At 40.7% G+C, this 22311-nt stretch overlaps 1 protein-coding gene and 1 long non-coding RNA gene across 8 annotated transcripts; one reads left to right on the plus strand and one right to left on the minus strand.

Annotated features, from left to right (window-relative positions):
• Positions 1-13817: 13817 nt before the first annotated feature.
• On the minus strand, positions 13818-21379 carry LOC6729730 (fructose-bisphosphate aldolase). Of its 7 annotated transcripts, XR_001599877.2 has the most exons (5): positions 21129-21379; positions 16958-17774; positions 16666-16865; positions 16236-16385; positions 15895-16067 (listed from the first exon to the last, which is right to left on the minus strand). XR_001599877.2 is itself a non-coding variant. In XM_016174648.3 (4 exons), the coding sequence occupies exons 2-4, from the start codon at positions 17751-17753 to the stop codon at positions 15066-15068; spliced, it is 1086 nt and encodes a 361-aa protein (XP_016036385.1). In that variant the 5' UTR covers positions 17754-17774; positions 18648-18664; the 3' UTR covers positions 13818-15065. The 7 variants fall into 7 exon arrangements, 6 of the variants coding, with proteins under 6 accessions (XP_016036385.1, XP_016036386.1, XP_016036388.1 ...); XM_016174648.3 differs by lacking the exons at positions 15895-16067; positions 16236-16385; positions 21129-21379 and adding exons at positions 13818-15155; positions 18648-18664; XM_016174649.3 differs by lacking the exon at positions 16236-16385 and having other exon boundaries at positions 15724-16067.
• Positions 19674-21311, plus strand: LOC120285101. The gene is made up of 2 exons (XR_005544414.2): positions 19674-20914; positions 20973-21311. It is a non-coding gene; the product is annotated as an uncharacterized LOC120285101 (long non-coding RNA).
• Positions 21380-22311: the final 932 nt, after the last annotated feature.

Raw genomic sequence — 22311 nt, forward strand, 5'->3', positions numbered from 1 at the left:
CCCGGCAGCTGACGTCCTTGCTATTGAAAATTACTGGGTTTTTGCCGTTCACGCCAGAAAACCGGAAAGTGGCAGTGATGGAGCAGGGTGTGGAGTGCAGTGGTGTGACAACACTTAGGGTTAACCGCCAGCCACCGAGCCACCCGGTCCACCCACTCCACCAGAGCCACCATAGCCACCGGGTCCACCCACTCCGGCCCAGCCCAAAACACTCTCGCCCAGAATGTTCTTTGCCTTTGCTTTATGGTTCATGGCGTTTTTGCCTGCCTGCTTGCATGCCAGTTCTCCATCCTGCCACTACTACGCCATCGTGCCAGCCTTCTAGCTTGTTTGCCATCCTGCCCAGAATGCCAGAATGTTAGCCTGCCTGGCATCGTGAACGTCATCTTCATCAGGGGAATGGGAAAACTCAAGGAGTGACTAAACAGCGCTGCTCCACTGTGATTAGGTGAAGAGTTGTTCGCCAAACTGCTACTACTCAGAAAGTATTTCATTGAAGACCCAAAGGATTTCTAGACTCAGGAGGAAATAGTTTATATTAAAGAAGGAAAAGTTTCCGACAATGAATATTTAGTACAGTTCATTTTAGACCTTAATTAATGTTATACATTTTGTTCTTTAATCAATCATTCACATTGGTAGTTGCTACATTTAAGCTACATTTAAAAGGCGTTCATTATTGGAGGGAACTAATAAATTATGATTCATTGAGATTCTATTCTTTAATTAACCAACTTGTAAGAAAATATTTATTTTTGTGTGACTAATAAGTAGGCCTTAGAGTTTAGACCTTCGGAATACTTCCGGAAGCGGAAAATTTAGAGTGTCTTAGTTAATTAGAATGATAAATATGGGTTATAGCCAGCGTAGTAGGAAAATATTTTTTGTTTTATATTTATTTGTAAATATATCAAGCCAGTAATCCAACATGCTATTTATCCAAGAAACCATGGAATCCACTCACTGCCAAACGTTGCCATCGAAGTGGGGCGAAAATTTCCAAGTGTTGACAGTATTTCTTCTGCCATCCGCAGCTGCGTGTTGGCGTGAGGAAATGAAAACCGACAACGATTATGCAACAACGCTTTCCATCTTCTTGCGGGGCGCCCAGCTTCCCATTTCCCAGCGCTGCGGGTATAATGATAAAGCGCTGGCAGTGGAATATTGTTTAAAAAATGGCACCGACCGAGATGGGAACTGTGTAAGCGTGCACCTGTGATTGAAATCGAAATGACACCCCCGACCGCACAGCGAACAGCAATCGATACGGAAGTGCAGCTGTGGTTCTGCTTTCGACTTATTATTTTTGGCCATTTCCCACGGCGAATCATTCGGAATGGAAGTGGCAACAATTCCGTGCCACAAAGCTTTCAATATATTCAAGCGGCTACATTTGAAACAAAGAGCTGTGCTTTGCGTATTCATTTTGAAAATAAAGAATTGGTAAAATATTGAGGTAAAGTCACGAGGTGATGAGAAAGTATTTGTAAATAATACGTAGAAATTGCGTATAAATTCAAGTGTCAGATTTTCTTTAATTTTAATTGTAAGTAACCCATTTGGTTTTCCGTAGAGTGTAGAGAGTGGGCGGTTGGTTGGCATAGAACCAGGCAAAGTCAAGGTCGGACCCAGGGCAACTTCAGCAGCTGTTTGCGTGCGGTTGCATTTGAGGCGGAGGCCGTTGTTTTATTGCATTGTCATGTGGCAGCAATTGAATTTACTGTTGCAGCTGGAAAACATGCAACATTTTGTGGTCAAGCGCACGACACGTGCTCACCGGGGGATGTGTTGCATTTGCTCCTCTTGTTGGTCATGTTCCGTCCAACGGGGCGAATGGGTGATCTGTTCAGGCCGCATTCTGACAAATTGCCGACAGAAATTTCCGCTGGATTTCCTTTTTAATGGTACATTTTCCATAAAGCTGTCAAACTCCTGACACTCTGCACACACTCATTGACTGACACTTTGCATTTGATTTTAGAGAAATTCGGCCAATTGCCAAACATTTGTATACCTCTGTGGCCGCTAGTCACTGGAGTTTTTCCATGTATTTAAAAGGCGTCTGTTTTATTTACGCAAAGTTCACAGTCGAATAGCCGATTTTTTTGAGTTTTTTTTGTTGGGTATTTCCAATTGACGCTGCTTTTTGTTTATGTTCATGCTGTTGGTTTGGGATTTTTTATTTTCAATCTTATTTTAGTATGCTAGAAATACCACTGCCGAGGCCGATTGTAGCACAACGAATGTGGAAATACACTAAGCGACGGTGTGCGGTTACAAGCTTCTTGTTTAAAAAGTGTAATAAAAAAGCGTGTTGAAATATAATATTCCTATTGCAAAATAACTACTCAAAGATTTTTTTGAAGAAATTTGAAAAAGTATCTACACTGAAAAAATGAACACCGACACATTTTTTAATCTATGTAAATACCTTACTAACAAAGAGTATATAGACTGCAAAAGAAATATTGTAGTGTGGTGAATGGACAACATTTGGAATACCGCGAAAATGTGAATTGCTACTACACTGGGATAAAAGTCTTGCCGTTAACGTAAAACTATAATATTGTTACTTTCTTAGTTTACATATTAAAAGCTTAGATGAAATTTTATTTTGTGGAAATATTTTCTACCAATCATTTGATTAACTAATTTTTTGTCCCACTGTAATTTGCCCTCTAGGTCAAAGCTCCGCATGCATTGAGAGTCGGAAAAGGGAAAATTAAAATAATAATCCAACAATAACAATTATTTCTTGTGTGGAATTAATAAATGCGTATAATAAGTCCGTTGTTGGCAGCAGCAACAAAAGCTAGCTCATAATAAATTTGTGATTCCATTTATTTGTAGTGGCACATCTCATGATTAAGTAAAGTAGATTTCCAATCTCCATTTTGGGTTTCCCAGCCAACTCGCTGCGATTGCATCGGCCTTTTGTGAATTTCGACTGCGTGTGGTGGGTGTGGATTTTGGTCTAAGCCAAATTGGCTCCACTTCGATCGATTTAAGCAGCGAGGCGATAGCCTCTTTGGGCAGAGCAAAATTCAACGGGTTTTAAATCGTTCATCGCATTGTCGATGGCAACTAAGTTTTGTTTGCTTCGCTCCCCCAGCGAGAAAAGTTTAAACAATTGGCGAAAATCGCACAGCAAAAAAATAGAAAAGAATGGCAAAAGAACAGCAAACGAATCCCAAACAAATAATCATGCCAAACATGCCGAACTAAACGCAAGTGTAGACTTCCACTTCCGGCGACGATGCACTGCCCATTGAGGGTCACTCAACGGCGACCTTTGCTCTTTGGCAGGTCAACTGTCGCCAAGCGTTCTTGTGGGTGTAGGAACCGACAACCGACTATCGAACTCACGTTCACAGTTGAAAATAGATTTTAATTACGGGTGGCCACAAATAAATTTCAGTTAAGGCAAATTAGGCTACAATTGCCATTTTTGGCCAACCAACATCCGGTGGATGAACAGCGAAAAATGACCAAGCAAATTGTTGTGATTAAAATATTTTCGTAATCAAAATATTTATTTGATGCGCTTTAGATAAATGGAAGAGCGACTGATGAAAGAAACTAATGACACCTAATAATGGGCTTTTGTTCTAATTGATTTGAATAGAAATACCAAAGCTGTGAGTAATACAAATATGAAACCGAAACGAAATATTATTTGCCTGTGCATGAGCAAGTTGATTGCGAGATGACCTAACCAGTCAGGGTTCACTGCACTTGACAATGCATCTTGGCCCTGTCTTCGGCCTGGCCCTTAAGTCGAGTGCTTTCTAGACTTGACGTCTGGCAGATGTCTCTATCGTCATCGGAGGGATGAACTTTGGCCAATTGCTGCTGCTGAGTGGGGATGACGACTGGTTTTTGTTTGTCCAGCTTTCAATGGGCTTGGCGACCAGGTGTCTCTCGTCCACATTGGACTTTGTCGGCTTGAGACGATAGACCGATAGTTAATTGTTTATGGCGGTTTCTTTTATATTGTCAGGCATTAAGTGTGGATCCAACTGCCTTTGGGTTAAATAAAAAAAACCCAGGCTGAGACCGAAAAGTGACTACTCATTTAGCGATCTGAAACTGGGTAAAGGGCAAGACGCAAATAAAATTCGAACCACATTTGGCAGTTTATTATTAATGACTGCGCTTTGGGTAATGGCAATAAAGGATTTTGTTGGGCATTTAGCGTTTTTAATATTAAGATAATTATGGCAGTTAAAACAATCATAACTCACGGTGCATGAGTAATAGGGTGCTCTGTCGCATTGGAAAACAATTTCATATTAATGATTGGAATGATTTGTGGGCTCGTGGTTTTATTAATGAATACCTTGCCTTATTGGCGTCAGTACGCTTTCCGCCCCTTTTAATGTATTCCGAAATTGCCTTAACAATTCTTGCCTTTCTTTGGACCATTTTACTCTTTATTTCCAGATGTGTCGCAAGATTTGCTTCCGCATTTTACTCATTGCAATGCAAAAGAGGTGCCACATCTCCATTGCAGTCGGCCGCAAATGAAAATAAAAGAGGAGTTCGATGCGAACAATAGAGCCGCCACACGAATGCTGTGCAGAATGCCAAGCCGCCCTAAAACCACTTCCGCTGTTGCTGCTGCACGTAATGCCCTGATCCGTTTCCGAATCGGGGATGTCGGGGAATGGGGCATGTCGGGGAATCGGGGAAGCCAATAAACGCGACAACTGATTGGCATTCCAAATGAGAGGCGCGCGTGCTGGGAGCATTGAGCCCTTTTTTAGGGGTCTATAAGTGCCAATATCATTTGATTTTACAAATCCCATGGAAAGTGGAAGTGTACCTATAGATTAACGCTCAGTTTGCGAAATGAATGGCTATTGTTAGGCGTGTCATTTTATGCGGATTTGGGATTTCATTTGAATTTTCATGTCGCTGGTCACGCACCGACAGAATTTACAGGTCAATGAGCAGAGATCACGCTTTCAAGAGGTATAATTCCATTGTTAGGCCATTGCTTAAACAATTAACATATTAAAAAATAGTTTTGAGTCTGAAATAACTCATTTGTTTTATATATATCAAATACAAAATATTTTGAGCGTGCTATTATAATTTGATATTCTGTTAGATAAGTGTATACTGTGACCGACTTGAGGTCTAGTTTCAAATCTGTTTTAGGCATTGCCATTTTGGAGGCGTGTCATGTGCGGATTTTAATTATTTAAAATGCAAATTTATTTTTGATTCAAGTCCACAATAACTGATTGTATTCGCTTAAGAAACAGCAATAAGCCAAAACATGTTTGCAGTCTTTTAACGCCCAATACATGTGTCGGATATTTATCTCTGCCTTCTCTTTATCTTGAAGAAATTAGCCCATCGACAGGGCTGGAAGATCTTGAATTGTTTAGAAGCACTTAAATAAACAATATAGGATTCCGTCTAATTAGCTAAAATATACATAAGTTATTTTATTTCACCATGACTTCGCAGAATTAACTGAAAAATAAAAAAATTCCAGCTTAAATGTAGTGGAATTTCCCATTCGAGATTCCAGTGAATAACAAACAATTACGATTAAACGAAGTAGCAAACATTGGACACTTCTTCGAAGTTGTGAAATCATGAATCGTATGCTTTGGATTTTAAAGCATCCCTCGTCAAAGGAAACATGTGTTTGCATAAAATAAGTCCAAATGACCTAATAAATATTTATGAAATCGATTGGGGGAGCAGGGGGAACGACCAGAGAAACTTGTATAATAAGATTTCCTAAAAATAAAGCCTCAAGTCAAATTAAAAGCCGTCAATGCGTAAGCCGAAATCCAGATACTTCGATTGCCAGACAACTCGGCGACGCAAGAAGCCGTCTTTGATGTCTTGGTAACTGGTTATGCGCAGAACTCTTGGTCAGTCGAAGGCTAACTGGGACCACGGAAACTATTCATAAATGCCGTTAAAAGCTCGAGTGTCTAAAAATCTGAGGTGGACGATTTTCATTCGATCTCGGACTGATTCAATGGACTCACCTCTTGCTCCGCTTAATTACCCATTTCGTCAACGACACGCCCAATGGCTTTGATTAAATTATTTGCCAGCCCCACCAACGGCAAACAAAAAGTGACAAAGTGCAGGCAAAAAACTGTGCGACTGGCCCACAAAAGGCAACAGTGAAATACACACATCAAATCAAATTAGTCTTTGTGAAACGAGAAGCGGCTAACAGAAATGGCCACTTTTCTGGCTTATGTCATCCACGATGAGTTGGAATGGCTACAAAAAAAATTGGATAAAGCCTAATACTTAGTTTAAAGAAAATATGGTTGATTTACAAGCGCAGAGATTGAAAAGTTGTCAGCACAGACGAATGCAAGCAAAAATGCGAAATTGTCACGTCAATAAAAAATACTCCCAACAAATTGCTCAAGCCCGCAAATCCGAAATTACATAAGACCGTCTAGAAATGGCATACATTTATTCAGCGAGTCATTTTAAAAGATTTAAGCCAAAGGGTCATTACTCGATCATCCAGTCTCGGATATTTCTAAAAAATTCATTTTCATAGACTCTTAACACGGTCTTTGTTGCTTTTGGCCACCTGAGTTGGTATGCTAAGATGTACTAAGGGAAGAAAGAAAACGAAGGAGTGCTTCAATGGCACAGTGTTCTTGTAAATCTGTGAAGCCGAGTGAAAAATAAGATGAACTTCTGGAGTGGTTACAGCTATTCACTTTCCTTCATTGTGTTACTAGCTAGCAAAACCTCTGATTTAAGAGCTTAGTAGTAGTAATTTTGAGTGTTAGCTACAGTTTTCTACCGGGAACAAGCTTATTTATCAATGCGCTTTCTTTATTATTGTTTAATTTTACAAAATCCCTTGAAATGAAAGAAAAACTTTCGGATCCCTCAATCAAACACCCGTAAAGTTAAATGAAATCGCCGTTAGCCAATAAATTTGATTTAAAACCACTTTTAAAGTTATTTTTTTAATGTTTTTTGTTTGGCTTTCCTTCTGTTTTCCTTTTCCCCGCTTCCTGCTTTCAGATAAGAGAAAACTTTTCGGATAATGAATTTATACTTTTTTTGTGGCTGAAACAATTTCCGCACGGCTAAGGTCAAACGGCACGTGGGAAAAACAGTGACTTAAACTTTAAGAGCTAGAGAAAGTATGTATATTCCACGCATTCGAAAGTGAAAGAAGAGAACGGTTCTTGACTTAGAGTCATTAGCTATTTATAAATAGAGTGCATTCCCACTTTCGGAATAGCTAATGGGGTAAAACAATACACAAATATAACCGCTCCCCAGGCATCGAAGCCATTTCAAAGTCGCGACTTTCTTCAGTCTGTTCTGTTTAGCGACAGCTGGCAATTTAATGAAATTTATGCGACAGCGTCTCAGTCGCAGTCTGTTTGAGTTGATTCGAGTTGATCGATTTGCGTCGCTCGCCTCCGATTGATTTTTCAGTCTTGGATTCGCTCGCAATTTAATTGCCCGTCCGTCCGCCTGAACTTGGGCCATCCCATACAGCACACACGCCCGTGGAAATTTTCGCACTTCATGCGAGCATTTAAAAGGCAAATTCACGGCAATATAAACCAGCGCACATCAATCAAAACGAAGAGCCAGCCGGCCAGGCAGTCAGTCGGCCACTCGGCCAGCAGTCAAAGGTTCAAAGTATCGATTGAAGGCAAAACGCGACTGCAGTTGGCCAGACGAGCAGTGAATGCAAAACTGTTCGGCGTGCTCCGCCATTGACAATGGCATTGACGCAACCGAAACTCTTCTGTTTTATTTTCTGTGCTATTTTTTTAGTGCATAACGGAAATGCCGTTGCTCTACTAATTCTGCAATGCCCAAATGACACAGTAGTCTCTCGAAAATACACGACAACGCTAAATACACTTTAGAGCATTTTAATTTAATAAACGAAAATATTATTTTAAAGTTTACTACATTTCTGGGAGATTATTGGTAATTTAATAAGTTATGGGTTAAGTTGGCTAAGGTAAATTTTGCTTTACGACTAAGATGTATAAATATAATTAAATATGTATCAACAAAATATTTTTTATATTTTAATATTTAATATTAGTTAATGTTAAATCTACCTTAAATTCTTTTGTTCAGTATTTGTAGTGATTACTGTACATTTCGTGCCTTTATGCCTTCACGTGCTCGCAGAATGCTTTCGTAATAGCTATAAGCATACGCACAGCCATCGAGTGCGAGCAAAGTGTAAAGTGTACTGGGTAAATCAGATGAAGTGTAAATCAGAGAATGTGGAAGCCGGCGGCTCTCGGTGCGAATTGAATCCAATTGAAATGTGGACATCTAGCGCAATTGCCGGTCATGGGGGCCAGTTGAGATGAAGGATGAGTGCGGGTGTGCCCTCCGAACGCTTGAACTTCTCCATTGGAAATTAACAATTTACCTAATCCAGCAGCAACCAGTGCGGAAACCTTTTCAAATTGCTTTCTCAGCCGGTTAAATATCTACGAAAAAGTTGCCCAATGGCAATCCGCTCCCGCTCTCCTTCCGGCCCGGAATTCCACTCATCAAAAGGACTTGAGCCCCGTAAAGTGCCTTTAAAACTGCGCATTTGAAATTGACGTCAGAGAGCTAAGCCTTATCCTTCAAGGCGGCAAGCTAGCTTCTTGCGCCTTTTCTTCACTTCCCCGTCACCTCCAGCAATTTCAATTAATTTCAGAATCAACTGAGCGCGAGTCATATTTCCCAGTCCGGTTGCTTCACCGTCGCTGGAAGTGCACGAGCCGGAAAAGCGATGAAAACTCAACAGTTTCCCACAGTTTTGCACTGTTTTGCACACAGTTTTGTTCCATTTTGCAATCTGTAATGGAAAATCTAAATGATGAAAACCTTTTGTGTGTTACGTCGCAGTGCTAGAAACTTTAATTGCACAGTGCCACTGCCACTGCCATGCCCGCCACCGACCCCATTCTCCGCCACGTTGTCCTTGAGGGACAGGGTTAATTATGCCAAAATATTTTGTCAGCTTCACGTGGCAAGAGAGTTTGTCGTTGTCAAAAGGACATTAGCCGGCTTTGTAGCGAGGCTTGTGAAATCAGAACTTCCTTTGGCCGCCGGCTTTGTCCTTGATCCTGACGCCTCTCATTTGTCGAGCTCTCATCCTGACGTATACGCAATGTCGGCGACTTAAGGTCGGCAGATTGCTTATACGCCATGTGGGTCAATGAATTAGCGGCGCTTGTTGTCGTAAAAATTACTTTTTCGTTTTATTCGCTTATTTATTTGTTTTTGTGTGCCATTTGTTAGGCTTTACAGATGTTAAAATGCAATGACGTAGTCAGCGATTTGATAAGGTTTATTTATAGCACTAGGAAACAATGTCCAATGTAAACAAATAAGTGTAAAATTGCAGAATTAATTGCCATTAATTTAAAATAGTTTTTAATTAACCTACTTATTTTCATTAAAAAATAACATAAATTCCTGAAGCTTTTTTTTATCATTTACTTTATCAGATGTATGTATGAGCCAGTGTTCATTATCTTACTTAGTTTTTTCTACAGTTTTTTGTGAATGGGCATTTCCCTAAGATAAGGTTTTAATTTGAGTCAGCTATATCGTTTATAGCAATGTCAGCATACCAAGCCGATAGCTATATATGCCAGTGATTAGCTTACTCTTTTTGCCAGCGACTTTCTCGATATGAAACAGTTCTGATTTAATTTTGTTTACTCTGCCAAGTGCCAGGGGAATCCCTGCCAGCTGCTAAAAGGCTTTGCATGTTCCATTTTCCAGCTGAATGGAACGACAAGGGGATGAATAAGAATATATATTCTAAGTAAGTATAATAAGTTCCCTCTCATTACACACTCGCGGCAGCAAAACGTTTGCTCTGCGGCCCACCCATTTGAATTAAATGGTACTCATTGCACTTGCTCATTAGAAAATATTTGCACATATAATTACTTGCACTTCCCAGCCGCCTCAGTCGCCCGATATCTTCCCATGAACAGCGGCATTATGCATTATGCAAGCTCACATCTCTACTCACGCGATGTCGGTCTCAAATCAACGCAACGCGTCGCAGATTGCATTTCAAAGGCATTTTAATTGCACGTGAGTGAAAGGCGCTGGGAAAGGGGAAATGTGGGGAATCATCGGGAGAATGTCAAGGCGTTGGGAAAGTTCTATGATGCAATGGGAGTGAAAGTCGAAGGCAATGGAACTTTGAGTGCCTCGTTCGTTCACCCGAATATCTGCACCCCGGCGATTTGCTCACTTTGATTTGATTTTAACAGCAGCTGGCGGCTTTTTTGCGGCTCCATGTTCGTACGAGTGCACTGAAAAGGAAACTGTGCACCAGTACCTAAATAAAAATCAAAAATGCAAAATAATTTTTCATATTTGCTATAATTAGATGAAGATACAAAAGTAGTTTAACCTGATTTTAAATATATTTATATTTAGAGATCTTTACGTGCACGAGCTTTGCGTAATGTTTTCATGGATTTTTCCCCTTCTGAACTTCAAGCCTCTCATGGCGATTTATTTGTTCTGTCGATTATGGCAGCGAATTCGTGCAAATAAGATAAATGAAATTGTCAGAATTTTTGTGATTGCCTGACTGTCATGTTACTGTCAGCACTGCGTTTCAACTCCTTAAAGAGTGCTCAGAAAAATACTGCCATTAATTAAGAGTTCCGATTCACGTAAGTTATTCATGCTGAAATTGATGAGAACGGAAGGGGGAAAAGTGAGTTGATTTCCACAACCAAAATCAATTTCCTGTCCAGTTGGAAAAGTTTGCGTTCAGCTTCTTTTTGCATACATTTTATATTAGCCGGAACAATAGTTTTTCATGAACTTAATTGAAAATTGAAAGAAAGTACAGCAAGCAAAAGTTTTTCAAACTATTTTGCAGCTGGAAATCTTTACGTATGCTTACTTACTCAACTTCGTTTTCAAATGTGAATGCAGTTTGCAACGTCCAATATTTTATTTAAATGCTAAAACTATAAAGTTGCAGAGGCACTGAATCCACTGCTCTTTCACATGCCAGTTGAGTTTGAAACACATTCGTACCACCAGACACCAAGTGGGCCCAAATGCAGAAGAACGGAAGGGGAGACACCCATAGCCAAGAAATTTGTGTCGTTTTTGCCGTCTCATTTGGCACACGGCCAGTGCATTGGGCCAAAATGCAATCGAGTGCACGCCCGTCTGCCACCCTGCGATTCCGAGCGAGTCCGCGTGTCCGGCCCCCTCGCAACTATAAATTACATTCCATTAAAAAATCATGCCGCGGCGCACAAATCAACATCAACTCAATGAACATAAATTGCCAAGACGAGCTGCTGGAGCGAGGGGTTCGTAAAAATGGGGGTGGTGGACAATGGCAGGGCGGCGCTAACGGATCGATCGACCTTCACATTGGCCGCCATGACGACGACGACGGCGACAACGCACATGGCCCAAAATGCACACAAACAGGGCCAAAAAGAAAGAGGGGAATCGCCAAATGACAGGACTTTGTACTGAACGGCCAAGCGGTCTACAGTGGGTTAAAGATGTGCTAGATCGGGTGATTATATGATATATATGTTAATAGAAGCCCAAAATAGTTGTTGGCGCAAAATTTAATATAAAAAATAATAAAAAAAAATCAATGCATTCTAAGCCTTCTGAACTCTTTTCAAATACTGCTCTAAAGCAACAAGACATTTAAAGAATGTTTTCAATGTGAAAGCAATATGTAGGATATTTTATTTTTCCCAGTGTAGGGTTTGACCTATTTTAAATGATTACCCTGGTCGAATCATTCATAAATATGTGCTCCCCGCAATTTCCATAAATCTCGCAGATAGTGCTGCTATCTTAATTGGTCCTGTCCACGGTGCGGCTAACGTAACGCATTTGGGAGCTGTCCGAAGTGGATTCCGGTGCCTTCGAGGTTTCCCTTTGATGGCCACTGGTTTTCCAGTGGATCCAGAGTTCGTTTTGAGCTATTTCTGCTGCGTTGGCGTTTGCGACACGCAGTTGGTTTTGTTATTGGGCCCCCGAGTGATGTTTGCAGCTAATTAGAAACGCCCCATACGCCCTCACATTTGGCCAGCAAAAGCAATCTGCAATTACAGCTCTTGGGAGGGAGAGGATGTCTCAGGACATGTGCGAAATAAGTGCCAAACGATTTGGCTTTCGAAACGGGCATGTAATTAATGGAGCGTGGCTTGAATTATGCAAAGCTCAATCAGCTGCGTTTCGCAGACCTGGAATCCCTCTAGTCCGCTCAGATCCTTGGTCCCCATCTCACGGTGAGTCCATTTCCGCCCAAACACGTTGTGTGCGAGGACTTGCCAGCATCCCCATCCACTTCCTCCTCGGCGCCACATGACGTGCCGTTGATATTTATGTCGTCGCCATTGTCGTCTCAGTTCTCGAAACTTCATTCTCCATCCCCTCTAGCTCAGAATTCAGGACGCAGGACTCGCTTCTCCTTTGAGCGTAATCAGCAACGTGCCAGGGTAAGGTAAAATCACTATTGCACCGCAGGAAGTCGATGGATACAATGTATGTTCAATGCACTGCAAATAATGGAATATTCATCCTTATAACTAACTTATAAATATATAAATTATAAATAATCATATATTACAACTGCCCTTTTTAATTAATCTTAATTAAGATTTGTTTTAAGTATCAATTGCTTTCATTGATCTTAAATATTTAAACGTAAACTGAATTTTCCCTTGTGTTTGTTGGCGGCAGAGTGACATGAAGGTGGCGAAAGGCTGCGAGCCATACTGAATCCAGTTTAGAAACGTTGCGGGACAAGATCCTGCCGGCAACGTGATGATGTTTACATCCTATGCAAATACAATTAATTCCACTTTTGTGGACAATCTTTGTGCCAGCAGGTCTGTGAGGTCGAGTGCAAGTGTGACACAGGAAATGTTGACACTGCCACGGGGATTGTGGATCAGGATGCCAAATGCCAGCACCTTTTGTTGGATTTTGCTACCGGTCCCCTTTGTGTCTGTTAACCCCAACGAGGAGCACAGTTGCAGACTAACACTTTGAAATTTCCTTATTATCTTTGGGCGAAGGCAATCAATGACGCAATGGTGTAAGCAAGTCGTTCATCCCAGCGCTATAAACCAGACGTACCCCGAAAACAATCGTGATTATATTGACCATAATCGAACATTAAATTCAACACTCAGAAAAATTATTTTGGGATATATATTCAAATAATGTTCGTATTAGATTTTTAAGTAAATCTGAATGCTGAATTTGTCTTAGAAATTAGCTTTATGAATATATTGAATGAATATTTTTCCGTGTACTTTCATTTCCCTTCACCATGTTAAAAATCCCTGTGTCATCTTATCATCGAGTTTCTCTGTCTGGGCCGTTGCGCATTTGATTTGGGTGTGATTAAGCGAACTTTGCACCTCGCGAATACCACAAACCCAATTGAAAAGGGATCACTGTGCAGATTACGAACCTTGTTGCACGCTGTGCTTACATTTGCATTGCCAATAAGCGAAATTGTAAATTTAAGTAACACAAAACTCTCAAAATGGGTACAGATTCTGCGTTGACCTCAAGGTCTGCGGCTTTACCTTTGGCTATGTTAATAACAACAGCCCAAGGTTATGACTAATTGACTTTCAGTGAAATAAATTCAACGTCCCGAAATGATAGAGAACTTCGGATGCTACATGTAACCTCAATGAGAAAGATGACTTGGTTTTAAGCCCACAGTCATTTTAAAACTGTAACTCCAGCCTGGAGGTATGCAACGCTTTTTTAAACAACCCAATAAAATTAAACCATTTGGGTTTCTTTGCTCTTGAGGTTTTTTATTGAAAGATGTTACTTCAACACCATTACTTGTATGCGGATGATGTTTATTTGTTGTTTTTTATTTCTTGTATATTGGATGTACAGCTGGTTGTTGTTGCCGTTTGTGGTGGTTTTTATTTCACAATAAACTATTTTAAGCTTAACCCTTCAGGGAGGTATTGTATATCCTTCGTTCGCGTCTGTTATATTTTCACATTGCACTTCAAACAATTGTGTGAATAACAACGATATGCAGAGTTTGCAGCTTGAATAACGTGTAAATTAAAACATGCTTTGATAAATATGTGGGTTAGTCATTGGTACTATATTTCTGTATTTAAATATGTACTGTGATAATGACGTTGCTGCCTTTGTTACTACCTATCGCGTTTTGGATAGAGAATCAGAGTTGGTTTCAAAAAATTCTAGTAACAAGCATTGTGCCCCAGCACAGTTTAGAAGCCATTGGACACTGAAGTCCAAAGTTGAATATATAAATTCATATATTTCTTTTAGTATTTTGCAACAACAAGTTCTCTTTTAACAATGTAAATATATGTATATAAGGTTAATAAAGTTGTTTGGGGGCTTTTCGGGTTTATTTTAATGTGTTTGTTTATTCTCGTCATTTGTTTCACTTATACTTATCAATCATAAATATAAAGTTTAATAATAATTATAATGGTAAAACATCGATTTTCATAGTGGATCTTTTTATAAAACATTAAAAAAATTCAAAAACGTTGTGCGACTTCAATGTTACAAGCCTTATACATTTAGGTGTTGTTGATGGTGATTGCTGTTGTTTTCACCATAAAATGTGTTTTAGCCTAGCGATTTACGACATATCTTTTTGTTTTCATTGAAATCTTGCATAATCATAATAATAGAATAAAAATGTAATAACTTCAACAATAATAGGTTCATGTGCTTAAAACTAAAGATAAAATTGTTTCTCCATCGAACATATGCGTTCCTTTCTTCTGCACTCATCATTTAGTTGTTCTCTAAAATAATGTTATAGTATAATAAACTTGCAAAAATGTCACGTACTACATATATATAACAAGTTTTGAAAGTGTAATCGTTCATCTTTTCTTTTTTTTTTTGGTTATTTTTTGTAATGCTTGCTTTGCTTAGCTCTCGAAACTAAGGTAAAAATAAACAAATCTGCCAAACTTTTCCAGCAATCTGCTTCGTATTTTTTTTTGTAGTTGCGTGTAGCCAAGGTCCACCCAAACGCCTTAGTAGGCGTGGTTGGCCACGAACAGGGATCCGGATCCGGCACCAGCGCTTCCGGCAACGTACTTGCCCTGAGCAGCATCACCGTTGGCCTGGGGGATGGTAGAGAAAGCGGGGAAAATTGATTAATTTCGTTGTGCAAACTATCCTGAAAAACGGGAGGCCTAATGAGAAATGCCTACTCCTAATTATTACTTAGTTGTAACTTGACGGGCCGCAGCTAAAAAGTTTTTCGGCCAGCTTGAAAAGTTTTCACACTGATTTTTGCTGCGCTCGAAGAACTTCTGCCACTTTTTCCACCTTCGGCAATTTTCTAGAAACTTTCCACGCATTGAAGCGCACGAATACATGCTGCGTACTGCGGAAAGTTTGGAAAATTTAATCTAGCAAGTTCTTTGGAGGAAAATTATGATTCGATTATATATAAGTAACAGCTCTCCGACCGTATTTTACGTTGTTTTCAACTCAACTATCAGGTACAGATATTCAGAATTATTATGCTAATTAACAGTAGGAAGTTTGCAAAAGATAAGACATTCTTAATTAAAATGTATTTAGATTAAAATAAAAATAAAAGGTAACTAGAAAAGTTTTCTATAACTAATAAAATCGAATTTTTATTTAAAGCTAACTAAAGTAAAGAAAATCATAAACAAGGTATTATTAGAAATATATAATTTATTTCTGCTCGCCAAAAATATTTTCATTAAGGTCTAGTCAGTTTATGCGGTAAAATGTAAAAATGTATAAAAGGAATATATTTGCAGTTCCATTGGTGGAGGAATATAAATGCCGCCCGTCTCTCTCCAGCTGGGCCTCGATCAGTAACTCTTGCGGATTATCTGGATTCGGCTTGGGATATAGCTTCGCTCGATTGTGACTCGGGATTAGTGCGTGGCATTTAGGACTTAGTATTTGTGCTGGGCGACAAAGAGGTTGGCATTGCCGGCAAACGACGGAATTGAGCCGGGCACGTAAATACCCTGGCAGGCCTGGGAATTGGCCTGTGGAAGCGGGAGGAGAGCGGGATTTTGGTTGGGATTAATCAGATTTTGGGCTTTTCAGGATTAGGTTTAGAGCAAGCATGAAGCATGAGTGACATGAGGACAGTATGTTAAAGGCGTTTGCGATAAGTCGATTTTAGTTAAAGGCGGCTATTGTTCTTAAGTTACCCCATAAAAGCTTGTTCATCGCCATCTTAAGGCAGCAATTCTTCAATCCTTTGATCAGTACTTGTGATTATCCACATGCAAAGTATCTTTTCCAGCGAACCCCTCAACCGATCCAGCTTCATAGTTACCACAAGCTGCCTCTCCGTTAGCCTAGGCGTGATGAATATGTGATTATTGATGATGAAATTAATGTCTCATGTACAAAAGCGATAAAAGGTTACAAATAATGTTAGGAAAATAAAAAGGATAAGATATGAGGATAAGAGGAACGTTGCGGTCATTGGAATAGGAAATGGAATCAATGGTTGGGAATATGGTTCTTAACCCTATAAATACTTCCGATGCATATACCTGACACTTGTAATACATTCACCACTTAAATTGCTAACTACAACCAATCGTGCATAGATACAACTATCTGAAGACTCACCTTGGCGCGCTTGAGCAGCTCGTTCTGGCCGGCGGCGATGTTCTCCTTCTTGCCAGCCCAGGCACGCAGGACGGAGGCCTGCAGGGCACGACCGTACGAGAAGGTGAGGGCCCATGGGCGGATCAAGGGAACGTTGTTGATGGCACTCAGGTTGACGGTGGCCTCCTCCTCGGACTGACCTCCAGACAGGAAGGTCACGCCTGTAGACAAACAATCGATTAGATAGGATTCATTGCAAAAACAAGGTGTAAGCATTCCAATCCAGACATTACAGTTGGATTTGATGACTCACCAGTAACGGCGGCGGGAACGGTGCGGCGCAGAGCCTGCACGGTGGCCAGGGCGATCTCCTCGGGGGTGTTCTTCTTGGCCGACTGACCGGCGGTGACCATGTTGGGCTTCAGCAGAGTACCCTCCAGGTAGACGTGGTGGTCGCTCAGGGCCTTGTAGACGGCGGCCAGGACGGTCTCGGTGACCTTCTGGGCGCGGTCCAGATCGTGATCGCCATCGGGCAGAACCTCGGGCTCCACAATTGGGACGATGCGCTGCGACTGGCAGATGGAGGCGTAGCGGGCCAGGACATTGGCGTTCTCCAGGATCGACTGGTAGGATGGGGTGTTCTTGCCGATCTTCAGGACGCAACGCCACTTGGCGAAGTCGCAACCGTCCTTCTTGTACTGGGCGCAACGGGCAGCCAGGTCATCCAGACCCTGGGTGGTGACCTCGTCCTCGGAGCCGAACAGTGGGACCACACCCTTGTCGACCTTGATGCCCAGAATGATGCCCTTCTTCTTCAGGATCTCGGCGAAGGGGGTGCCATCGTCGGCCTTCTGGTAGAGGGTCTCGTGGAACAGGATCACTCCAGAGATGTTCTCGGCCAGCTTGGGGTCAGTGCTGAACAACAGCTGACGGTAGGCACGGCGGTTGTCCTCGGTGTTCTCCACGCCGATGTCCTGCAGACGCTTGCCCATGGTTGGGCCGGACTCATCGGCGGCGAGGATTCCCTTGCCGGGGGCAACGATTCGCTGGGCGATGTCGCGCAGCTCATCCTGCAGCTCCTTGCTGGGGTAGTTGAAGTAGGTGGTCATTTTTGAGATTCGAGTGTAGTTCTGCAGTACGAAGATCCATTTACGATTGATTTGGTGTGGTGGTATTGTGTTGGATGAAAAAGAGAAGCGGACATTCGATGTTAATAAGTTAGCTATCGAATTCCGCAGCGCAGTGGAGGATTGGAAACCATTGCGTAAGCACAGAATTTTGAAATCTTTCGAGGTAAAAAAAAAAACTAAAAATTTTGCCTAAAATTTCGTATACGACCCGCACAGTCTGACAACCAAAATCAAGTAAGTCAAAGTTAAATATGTTCCTACTGAAATAGATAACAACGGCTACAGAGATAGCTAATGATTGATAGGTGGAATAATTTTCTTAACTGACCTAATTATTATTTCCATAAAATAAAAATAAATTTTTATAAAGGTTAATTAATTTAAAGGGGAACTCTGAATTATCCGACTAGAGCCGGTATTGTATCATTTTGTTTTCAGTGTCAGGTCAATGTCACTGGTGTTTTTCCCAATAAAAAAATATTTTTCCATTGAAGATAATAAATGCTTTGCATGGTAGTGTTTTTTACAGCTGATTCGATGGCAAAGAGCGAGATTAAAGGCGCATGCACGGAAAACGTGCTTTTCTCTATATCTGCAGCTCTTCTCTCTCTCACTTTTTTTGGTTTGTCCTACACTCTCAACATTCACACATAAAATGTTGAGCTTTTTTAGAGGTTCTCAGAAGCATCAATGAAAATTCACATTTTAGAACAATTTCCTTGGAAGTACTATAGAATGTTGCAAAAGTATCACTGCACTTTTTGGAATGGAATAGCTGTAGATTATTTTATAGTGTCTGTAATTTGCTAAAAACTATTTGCAAAACCGAACAATTGTTTTAAGCTTAGAGCGTAGAGAAAAATCCGAACCAACCTCGACGATGATGTTTCAGTAACTGAGCAAAGTCACGGAAACCACGGCAATAATTCCCTCTGATGTAATCAAAGTCATGGAATATTGTATCTCACTCTAACTGAATGCAGCTGTCTCCTTCACACCCGCATAATGCGTGACGTGGAAACTTTCACTTTTATCGCCGCTGCTGCTGCGCTGCCCCTGCAGGCAGCGACGCCAACGCAGGGCGCATGAATTTTCGCTTGACATTGAACAAGGTCAAGCAACAAGCCTTAGCAACAAATGTTGCCAGCGAAATTTGTTGCTTACGAAATGCGAATAGAAATTGTTGAAAACCGAAAGTCGTGTGGCGCGTGCGAAGTGCGATAGAGATAGCTAGTGTCCAGCAATATGTAGATACAGATACGAAATCCTCAGCGATGACTAAAAACCCAGTTTATACTTGTTTGACATTGACAGTGAGCCAAGGACTGGAATGGCATAAATGTCAGGTTATAGATTAGACCTCCGCCACTTATCGCGAAATATTGTTTACCACATCGCCCACACATTTCCCACGCCATATATTTAACACTTTGTTCACACGTGAATAACTTCTGGTTTTTAAGAACAGATAGATTTTATAAATGCTTGATAAATTAGTGAACAGTGTAGGAAAATATTATATCTCTAAAATACAAATCTTATTTTCCTCAATTTATTTCTCAACAGTTATCTAAACACTCTTCTCAGAACGACACTAGATATGTACACTCTTATCTATAGAATAAGTTATCTATAGATAGTTCGGATTCACTCAGCAGACAACACCCACCTACACTTGCCGGCAATCAATCGAAGACTGAAATGTTTCGGAAACTAGGCGAAATATATACGATGACAAAAAAGAAAGAGGAACGAAGAGCAGCCAACGCATGACAACAAAAAACAATCAAAATAAATTTACGTTCCTATCAAGAGACCGTTTATAAAAATAAACCGACACATGTCCGTCTATATGTATTCGTGAGCTTGTACAAAAACAAGCTGATAAAAAACGACTAACAAAATCTACATAGAGACAAAAAGTTCCATGGAATATGGTAGAAGCTGCTCCGGAAAGATGAACAAACAAGTTCTACTTGTGGCCGCATTTTGTATATGCTATCAGTGAAAAATTTGAAACGAAAACGACAAAAAAACGAGCCCCCAGTTGCGTTTTGGTTCCAAAGGTTTTGTATTATCATAACGAGATTTTAGGTCCGGCCTCCTCGACCGCAGACAGTGGGTCAAAATAACATGCACCAGTTGAGATAATACTACTACGAGTGTAATAACTACGAACTGACGTCAACTGATTAGTGAACATGGGTGGTAATAATTGTATACTAGCCTGAAAATGGGAAACTTTGAGCACGTACTCCCATACTTCTATCTATGCGTATACTCGCCCTTCTTATGTGACCCCAATAACTTTGTTGTGTTAACTGTTTACTAGATAAACCAATGTGCCTTATCTAGTCTTATTTCATCGATTAGCTTATACTTTACAACTAACGAGAATGAGAATATATAGCTATATTTCTATTATATTCATTATAAAAGATTCATAAACCATCAAAGGAATATAAATGCGTTGTTTTTAGGGTTCAAAATTCTTTATGAAAATCATAATCAGGTTGACCTTGAAAAGAAGTCCTTTGGAGTACCAAAACTTGTTTTCTATATGTTTCAAAACAACCCTTAAACTTGTGGCCCTCTTTTCTCACTCTCTTTTTACTCTCTATAAGCTATCGTCAAAATGTTTGCATTAATTCTCTCTTTCATTGACTGAAATCTCAATTAAATGGTAGGGACAAAATGAAATAGAAAAAGTGCATATTGCGTCTATCATGAGAAGACGTCAGCATCTGATGAATTTACGATGACGTTGGCTAATTGAAGTCTAAGCGAGAGAGCGATGGGAAAGTATATGTATGTATATCGCGATGTATAGTACATACATTTAGCATTTGCGCCAACTATTTATAAAGAAAAACCGTAGCGGCGACTACAAATTGCAGTTGAAAGCCTGCCAATAAGCAAATGAACTCGAATGGAAGAGCGGATGAAAAGTAAGAGAGCCGGTTGAACCGGTAGAGAAAACTACTACACACGAAAGTGAGCCAAAAGTCACCCGATAAGGCTTCTTATCGCCTGCAGTTCTCGTAGCCCCCCACTCCTTCAACCACGGTGCATAGGTCAACAACACTACGGAGCCTCAAGGTTCTAGAACTTGTCATAAAAGTGGTGAGCACGCGGAAATGGTGAGATTAGAGAATAATTAAACTACATTCGAATACGCACTCACTAACACGCCTACAGATTCACTCTGCTGCTCTGTAGATTTGGATTACGAAACACCAGAGAAATGGGAACGATTACGCGACTTTTCAACTGCACTGCCGCCAGTGGGGAAAAATATTTGAATTTTTTTTAAGGGCCCAGGGTTTCTGTTCACTGCGTATCACGCCCACTCACCGAACTGGAAACTGAATCTGGGATGTGGTGATTAGCTGCTGGCTACTGGCTGGGTCCGCTGCTGCTGCTGCACTGGAGGAGAGCGGTTAACGCTTTTATTTTCGGTCCGTGTCGCTGCTGCCGCCGCTGCCGATGCCTCTGCTACCGCTGACTGCGGCGTCAACGTGAAATTCCAAAGCGAAATAAGCGAGACATGCCGAGCGAGACCCCAAAAGGTTGTTTGGAGGTCGTCGCCGGCGGTGTTGGGCAACCGACTGAGCCAAGCGCTTAAAATTCCCAGATCCCCAAACGGACGGTATCCAAAATAAAGCTCATACTGAGAGCTTTTAGTGGGGGAAGCAACCTAGCAGAAAAGCTGTAACTTATCGGACAGCTTTGAGCTGCTTTAGCTTTCGTTTGGGCGGTACAAATTTAAATGAAATGTGCTCAAAGAGTACCAAAATGAAAAACTAGTTTATCTTAAGATCTCAAACCCTATACGATATATATTGAAATAGTATTGAAATATTAAGACCAATAAATTCCCAAAAACATATAGTTTCTTGTTGCTGGATATAGTCATCCTATTTCAAAGCACCCTCAATAAGTGAACTAGATGTCTTGCTAAGCTTTCTTAACCAAAACTATAAAAAAGCATTAAAAATAAAGTGTTATCTTTGCAAGTATTTGTATCTTTTAACCTGTCAACAACATTTCCTATTCTACTTATGCATTGAAAAGAGGGAAGAATAATTAATTTGGTGTATTTTAACCTTAATTACGAGCGACCTGCTTTACTTGGGGCGGTCAATGAATTTTTCGTGACCATCAGCATCAGGCGCTCCAGCGGCAGCGCAACAAAAACGAGGGGTGCCAGAAGCAGCAGCTAGGATAAGCGACTTTCACGCCATGCCTGACCTCCTGCAATGTTAAAGGACTCAACCCCCTGGCACTGGAAACAGCTGATTGAGAGCGCAAACTTTGAGAAAATATCCCCCTATTTTGCTATACAATCTGCTCGAGCGAAAGAGAAGTACATGTACGTGCTCTTTGAAATGGCCTAATATGACTTTGGCATAGTTTTCTGAATGAAAAGAATTACTGTGGAATTGGATATAATATTTTAAGGATTTTAGATAGTTCATAGGCTATCTATGCTTAGCTTTCTTTAGGTAAAGTGATATAGTTGCTAGATATATATGAA

Source organism: Drosophila simulans, chromosome 3R (genome assembly GCF_016746395.2).
Source record: "Drosophila simulans strain w501 chromosome 3R, Prin_Dsim_3.1, whole genome shotgun sequence".
NCBI lineage: Eukaryota > Metazoa > Arthropoda > Insecta > Diptera > Drosophilidae > Drosophila > Drosophila simulans.

Excerpts from the sequence above, each read along its gene's own strand:
- LOC6729730 (XM_016174649.3), bottom strand. The coding sequence starts at position 17,753 with ATGACCACCTACTTCAACTACCCCAGCAAGGAGCTGCAGGATGAGCTG. Across the intron at positions 16,866-16,957 it reads CGTTCCCGCCGCCGTTACTG|GCGTGACCTTCCTGTCTGGA; the intron begins GTGAGTCATCAA and ends GTTTGTCTACAG. Across the intron at positions 16,068-16,665 it reads AGCTGCTCAAGCGCGCCAAG|GCCAATTCCCAGGCCTGCCA; the intron begins GTGAGTCTTCAG and ends CCGCTTCCACAG.